The 8,228-nt window shown below is 37.8% G+C and overlaps 1 protein-coding gene across 1 annotated transcript in view; it reads left to right on the plus strand.

The window, feature by feature from the left end:
* LOC111083169 overlaps positions 1 to 7,531 on the plus strand; it is a 26,596-nt gene extending 19,065 nt beyond the window's left edge. The window contains exon 3 of the mRNA XM_022379475.1: positions 7,056 to 7,531. Coding sequence (XP_022235183.1) covers positions 7,056 to 7,060 — 5 coding nt within the window. The 3' untranslated portion in view covers positions 7,061 to 7,531. The remainder of the gene's footprint in view (positions 1 to 7,055) is intronic.
* Positions 7,532 to 8,228: the final 697 nt, after the last annotated feature.

An 8,228-nucleotide genomic window follows, 5' to 3' on the forward strand; every position in this document is an offset into this window, starting at 1 on the left:
CTTGATGAAAACGTTGATATTGTTAGACTTCAGGTGGAGATCAAGCCACCATTAGTCCCGTTTGTGAACTGCTCGGTTTACTTGGTGAAAACATTGATATTGTTAGACTTCAGGTGGAGATCAAGCCACCATTAGTCCCGTTTATTGACCATAACATATATATATATATATATTTGACCTCTGGACGGGAGACCTACTGGTTAGGGTATCGAACAGTGAATCCGAGGTTCGTTGCTGCAAAATCACGTTCCGTATTTTAGAGACCAAGAGTGAGTTGGTGACAGATACTGTTGAGTAGCTGGCTTTCCATGGTATGCAAACTGTGAGGCGTTCCTGAAGGGGGAGGGAGGGTCGGTAGGGAGCGTACAAACATGACTAAAGGAGCGTAGAAGTTATATGTGAATGTACACATTTAGAAATGAATTTTTAAAAACAACTACACAAGTATTACTACTGTTACGTAATAAGATAACATTTAACATGAAAATATAACGAATGTTTAGAAAGGAAGACGTTATATTAAAACGGGAGACAACCAACGTAAATTAGCCTTTTGTTACTTTACCTGAATATCAGTTATTCTTATAATAAAACTCTAGAAGCTGTCATTATGTATTTATATAAGTCGAGAAACTGTTGAACTTGAGAGAATGTTTTCAAACTTTGGATTGAGTTGTCAATATTCTAATCAATAGGAATGGACGAGCACAGTTGTTGTGTAAGCCTCATAATCTGAGAACAAAGTTCTTCGTATAAAATAGTGTAAATGAAGTTTCTTCTATATAAGAAATAACATCCGGGGTTAAAGCCTTAAAAACATCTAGAATATTCTTACAATCTGGGGAGTCACTTATCAACTCCTCACGTGAACTTTCAGTGTACTTTGGTTTTGATAAGCTTCAATGTTATTCAAATGTTCTTCGTTTTATCGGTAGGTGTCTGATAAGGTTGGTTAGATGGGGCGTCCCAAGCAAATAGTTTTTGAGGGGGCTCAATTACGAAAAGAGAAAAAAAAAAGGATAAATGTGAGTTACGAAAAGCCCCCCCCCCCCTTCCCCACACTTCCAACGACGCCACTGTGGTTAGACGTTTGAAGTTGAGCAGGAAGTCTTAGTGACGTCATATTACGTCATCTTCTCGTGCTTTATGTGAATTAGTGTTCTCACATGACTGATATAACGTTCCCCCAAAAAACAAGGTGTTATTGTATCTCTGTTAGCTTGATAGGGTCTGACTCTAAGTGGCGTACAACTCACAGTACAGTTAATAGTTATGTTGTGTTCGTAATGAGTTATTTAAAATCGGGTTGCGACATTCGTTTCATTATAAATTGTATGATGTTTCATTTAAATTCTCATCGTACAATAAATACTCTTGTTATCAAATATTTCAAAACGTAGAAATCATACATTTAACTAATTCTTACTGTTGTCATGGTGTCTTTAGTCTTTTGGATTATTCGGTAAAAAAAAAATATATTTCAAAGTGCAGTACTCTTAATGATAACGAAAGCGTTTTATTTTATTTATTTTTTATTACAAGGTCCATGCGTGCACGGTATCGCGGTTAATTTCACAATTAACACTAAATAGTTACTCCCTAATCTTCTTGTATCTATAGTTACTTCCTAATCTTGTTTGTCCAATTGTCAGGAACTGAAATAAAATAATTCACTAACAGATTCACAAATTAATCAATGACTGTCCTAGTCTCGCGAACTCTCGTTTTGTCATAAAAATCATTTCCTAATCTTATCACTTGACGGAAACACGTACTCTATTTAAACAAAACTATACGTCTAATAAAAATATGTAGCAATCAAGATCTAACTGTATACTAAATACAAGGCAACCTGGCTCTACAAACATCGACATTACACTGTCAGTATCATTGTTGGCTCTACAAACATCGACATTACACTGTTAGTATCATTATCATTCTTTGGAACAATATTCCACAAAATAACTAAAATATGTGTACACTTTAAAGCTATTAGTAAAGAGCACGTCGTGGACTTTCTACATCTACATGTCTATCCAGAAAAGATCTGAGTAGTTAACTATACTTGTTTCAGTACCTAAATTTGGTGTTTTACACACACTCCCAGCATATAATAATAATAAGTAAATCTTATTTCATTACTTTGCCTTCATAGATTTTTTACTCATAACGTAGTTTGTTTTATATTAAAGAAGCGCGTCGAATATAAATAATGAAAAATAATTTAAACAGATAAAATAAAGCATTAAAACACTCGTACATTGATAATAAAATATAATTAGTTCCATGATGATCCAATATGGAGAAAAATAAATCCGACTACACGAAGACACTGAAAAATGACTAAAACACTGGCAATTAGCCTCGAGTTAAAAACACAGATTAATTTATTAAAATACGGTTAGGCCTAACAATGATACTAACAGTATAATGTCGATGTTTATAGAGCCAACAATAATACTGACAGTGTAATGTCGATGTTTGTAGAGCCAACAATAATACTGACAGTGTAATGTCGATGTTTGTAGAGCCAGCAATGATACTGACAATGTAATGTCGATGTTTGTAGAGCCAGCAATGATACTAACAGTGTAATGTCGATGTTTGTAGAGCCAACAATGATACTGACAGTGTAATGTCGATGTTTTTAAAAACAACAATGATACTGACAGTGTAATGTCAATGTTTTTAAAAACAACAATGATACTAACAGTGTAATGTCGATGTTTGTAGAGCCAGCAATGATACTGGCAGTGTAATGTCGATGTTTGTAGAGCCAACAATGATACTGACAGTGTAATGTCGATGTTTGTAGAGCCAGCAATGATACTGACCGTGTAATGTCGATGTTTGTAGAGCCAGCAATGATACTGACCGTGTAATGTCGATGTTTGTAGAGCCAACAACAATACTGACAGTGTAATGTCGAGGTATTTAAATTTCTTAAGTTGATTAACCCGAGTGGTGACATATAATAGAGTAATACTATTATTAGCTCGTGACTGTAATAATTCCATATTAATATTGTAGTCCGAACAATACCAGGTACTCGTATGTTCATGAGATGAACTTACTTATTCTGATAAGGAACTAACTACTATTACTTCCTTATTGAAGACCTCTGTCGTTGATGTTCGTGCAGTACGAAGGATTTTTAATAAGTAGATGAGGAATGATTAAAATTATGAAATACTGGTTGTGCTTGATGGCCGGTAGATGGAGGTGTTCATTAAATTATTTAAAACAGACAGTATATCTTATTATTATTATTTTCCCTTCGGTCGAGACCTAAATATAGACATGCAGATGTATTCGATTCACAGTTTTGGGCGGAGTGACCAATTGATTAGTATATCCACACATCTGTTAACAACATGTGTGAAATTAATAGTTCGTGCGTTGTGGCTTCACGTTCTTTTCGTCCGGTGTTACAGTTAAGAAACAGACTTGTAAAGCCTTCTCGTAACGACTCGCTATTAGCTGGTAATTGTCGTAACGACTCGCTATTGGCTGGTAATTGTCGTAAAGACTCGCTATTGGCTGGTAATTGCGATATGCGAGAATACTTGTCACTTATGTCAGACCGCGCTTCCTGGCGCGTGCCACGTGGGGGTTGGCATAATGTTGAGATATGAATACATGGTACTTTGATGGTGCCCAACAAGAGAAACACAACCCGACACTACAAGTTTCCCAAGAATTACATATCAAATATTTATACTACATGATTTAGACACCCCCTCTAGCGAGGGTCATTTATCAAAATTCATGTATCTCTTCCTTTTTTCCTTTGGAGGTTTACGTTTCAAATGCTTATGCATTTTTTTTAATGTTTACATATCTAATTGAAGTACTAGCACGAGGTCAATTTTTTTTGTTTTTTTAGATGGAGAGCTGAATCAAGATTAAATGTTAAATTTTGTAAGAAACGAGGGCTTTGAAAAATATACTAACATTGAAGACAGGGACAAAGTGCGTATTTCGAGTAGACAACGTTGTCTACACGTCACGCTGCCCTTCACCGTTATTCAGACAGAAACCTTTTCACTTGGAGGCGCACGTGCTAAATTTAGACACGCCATTTATCTGTAAACTGTCGGAACCTTTAAGTTGGACTTTTTGTGAATGAGCGCGAGGGTGGGATCTGGCTTTGTTGCTTTTATAATTTCTACACCAGACGTCGTGTTTAAACTTAGCTGTGTTAAATTACTTTTACGAGTCAAGGTTAGCCATACAGCGTTAGTAATCGAATGATGAAAATACCACTTAAGTAGAGAACAAAATTAGTGTGTTGAAATACACTATATGATCAGCTTTAGTTGTTTTTTTTTACTTAAAGAGGGCGCGTCGTGATCACTATGGAAAACTGCCTTGCTTTGGATCGATTAGGGGTATATAAAATACTTTAGTAATGTCGCATTTGCTAGTAAAAAATATAATGTTTCCTGAATATTTTGTTAAATGTTCCATTTCCCTCAACCTTTTTTTAATTATTGTTTTTAGTTATTCAACACGCAGGAAATTAACAACAAAAAAACTACAATTACATCGACAATCGTAGAGAAAGTATCTGTACGTCTTGTGTAAGTGGCGCCCTCTAGTAGCTAGAAAAGGTTATTATTATTATTATAGAATCAAGCATCGTATGTTGGATTTCCCGGGCAAGTCCAGACCTGTTTGCACGTGTGTGTGTAATACTACATTATTTATATCTGTGTTATCGGAACTGTGGGTACAGGCCATACACGAACAGGGACTAAACGTTGATAATTTCTTGTGAAAACGTTTACAAACAACTGTGTACCTGTGTTGTCTCTTATCCATTAACATTATAACACACACGGTGGTCCACAACATCCTTACGTGACTGGATTGTGGCCAATAGCTGTTTGTGTTGTATAAAACATTTATACAATTGTGTACCTGTGTTGTCTGTTATCCACTAACATTATAACACACACGGTGGTCCACAACATCCTTACGTGACTGGATTGTGGGCAATATCTACTAACATTATAACACACACGGTGGGCCACAACATCCTCACGTGACTGGATTGTGGGCAATAGTTGTTTGTGTTGTATAAAACATTTATACAATTGTGTACCTGTGTTGTCTGTTATCCACTAACATTATAACACACACGGTGGTCCACAACATCCTTACGTGACTGTATTGTGGGCAATATCCACTAACATTATAACACACACGGTGGGCCACAACATCCTCACGTGACTGGATTGTGGGCAACAGTTGTTTGTGTTGTATAAAACATTTATCGATTTCTACTTGAACTGTATGTGTGAACAGCAACGTGTAACATCCAGGGTAAACTACCAGCCAACAGTAACGTGTAACAGCCAAGGTAAAACTACCAGCCAACAGTAACGTGTAACAGCCAAGGTAAAACTACCAGCCAACAGTAACGTGTAACAGCCAAGGTAAAACTACCAGCCAACAGTAACGTGTAACAGCCAAGGTAAAACTACCAGCCAACAGTAACGTGTAACAGCCAAGGTAAAACTACCAGCCAACAGTAACGTGTAACAGCCAGGGTAAAACTACCAGCCAACACTAACGTGTAACAGCCAGGGTAAAACTACCAGCCAACAGTAACGTGTAACAGCCAGGGTAAAACTACCCGCCAACAGCAACGTGTAACAGCCAGTGTGAACTACCCGTGAACAGCAACGTGTAACAGCCAGTGTACTCTATTGTCTACTCGTGCTCCACTGGTAGTTTGGGTGTTTGTAGTTGTTGTTTGATAATTATATTTTATTGCCCTGTATCGTTATTTTACCGTTTCCTTTGGTTTAAATGCTGAAAGAAGTCGAGTGATTATGTTTGTGGCCAGGTGACTTCTGAGCAATCACTTGGTTGTTGAAGCAGTCCCGGTCACGTGACAGGGAACTCTAGGTCTGACTGTGTGTAGTTCCTGGCTGTTCCACCACAGGTAGGAGGCGAGGGAGAGGATCACTGCCGTGTCGTGTTCGGTAACAATACTCCTGCAGCTGGTGATGGAGTTTGTTGGCCTTAACATCTGTTGTTCATAACGTCACGAAACTGGCTGGAGGGGAGGGTGTGGTGGTAGTCGGTCACTTGTAACATGATGACGAGGACAAGGTCCATTTGCTTTCCCGTCTAGTTCCCATCATATTCCCGGTTCCTTTGGCTGTCAAGAAGTAACGTTAAATTTCTAAACAACAGTTACTCGAACCACCGGAAACATTGTCACATTTGAACGTCTTCTAAGTTAATATATACGCCCTCCAGTGGCACAGCGCTAGAAACCGGGTTTCGATACCCGTGGTGGGCAGAGCCCAGATAGCCCATTGTGTAGCTTTGTGCTTAACTTCAAACAAAGTAAACCAAACTAAGTTAATATATATACATATTTCTGTCAGGTATCTCGTACACTTTGATAACTCCTTACTGTTCGTCACTGCGGTTCCGTGCATGTCTAGAAAGTATCAAATAAAACTTTGGTTTACTTGGCTAAGGTAGGAGTATTTAACACAGAGACCTGTTTAACTTTGAACCCTGACCTCCCAAGGATACTTCACTAGCAACAGTTTCTTGGTGCAATAATAAGTTTGAATTGATGTGTTTTTTATCTTAGGGTTTACTAATTAATCATTAATAATAATAATATTCTAGTCATCATTTATATTTCGGTAATAACTTATAGGTAATATTACCTTACATACTGGTTGTTCTTAGGATAAATCGGCTACTACTTACTGGGGCAACATAACCCCTAGTTCAGGTCATGGACAGTCTCGGGAAGTGTTTCTAACTTCTAGGCTATTCTTATCGAAGAGTTGTGGTCCGATTTTATATTCAATGATTGTGGAATGTAATATTGAAATGTACGATACAAATGAATGTTCGTCACTTCCCCTCCAGACCACTATCAGCATTTTGGTAGACGAATTAGTTTCACATTATCTCTTTAGGGTTAACTACGAGGGTCAAGAGAAGTTCATGTTACGACAATGAACCTGCTAACAATTAATTATAAGTCCTCGTTAACATGTGACGTATTTGTTCTACAGAATAGCTGTGTACATCACAGAACGGATAAGTCTCCGGGTTTGTTATTGTAACCGGACTGGAGTCGACCAGACTCTGTCAGCAAGGCCTAGACACTGGACAAAGCCTTCTTTTGAGCAAGATGGCTGCACAGAAACTGCGATCATAGTAAGGTCCCTGAGCGTGGTACTTATCATTATGTGGAGGTCCTCAGCCAGGGTGTGTAAAGGTCAAGCGAAAACTTTTCGTAACCCCTGAAATATGTAGTACGTAACGAAACCGTGGCGGGTCATAAATGGTATACATTGTATGGTCAGTTTTATCAATATTTGAAAAAGTGAAAAATCTTAAGAAGGACTTCTGCCGGGTCACCTTAAAGTTCAGTGTGACGAAGACCCCTTAACTACGTGTTGCCTCACAGAAGTCTTCACCTATTCTTCCTGCCATCAAGTAATAAAGCAGTATAAGCGACGGTTCCACGAACTTCTCAACTATTTCAATCTTTGAAGAATTCTGAAGAGCTCTCTATTCTATAGCTACGATTCGTATTAATTACAGGCCTGAGGCCTTTCGTGCTCGGTATCTCATAAATGTCACATACAGGAGGTAGAAGTGGGTGTTCCTACATTCCATGATGGTGAATAGACGCGGGTTGTTAAAATAATCTGAAGCAGATGTATCAAAACCCAAAATTTTCATCCGAAGACAAAAATAGTTCGTTCAGCTGCCTTTACCGATTACACGAGCGTGTTTTACTCGTGAATAAGGCGGATAAAGTCACGTTTTATTCCGTAAAGAACTCCACATCTTATGGACGAGAAGGAATCTTCATAACACAAGTTATCTAGAAACGGAGTGACTCAGTCTTTAATTTTGTTCTGGAGCATCTCAATGACGTCACAGTTGCTTGAAAAACATAGGTGAGGCTGTATTAATGGCAAGATAGGAATGTAAACAGGATGGCATAAACGTAGCTAGAAATACATCGATATAAAACCTTGTGTTATGTGACCAGCCAAGTAATTGTATATCGATGTTACAACAGTGTTGAAGATATAAAACCTTGTGTTATGTGACCAGCCAAGTAATTGTATATCGATGTTACAACAGTGTTGAAGATATAAAACCTTGTGTTATGTGACCAGCCAAGTAATTGTATATCGATGTTACAACAGTGTTGAAGACATAAACCTTGT

The sequence above is a fragment of the Limulus polyphemus genome, unplaced genomic scaffold (genome assembly GCF_000517525.1).
Source record: "Limulus polyphemus unplaced genomic scaffold, Limulus_polyphemus-2.1.2 Scaffold8420, whole genome shotgun sequence".
NCBI classification, from domain to species: Eukaryota; Metazoa; Arthropoda; class Merostomata; order Xiphosura; family Limulidae; genus Limulus; species Limulus polyphemus.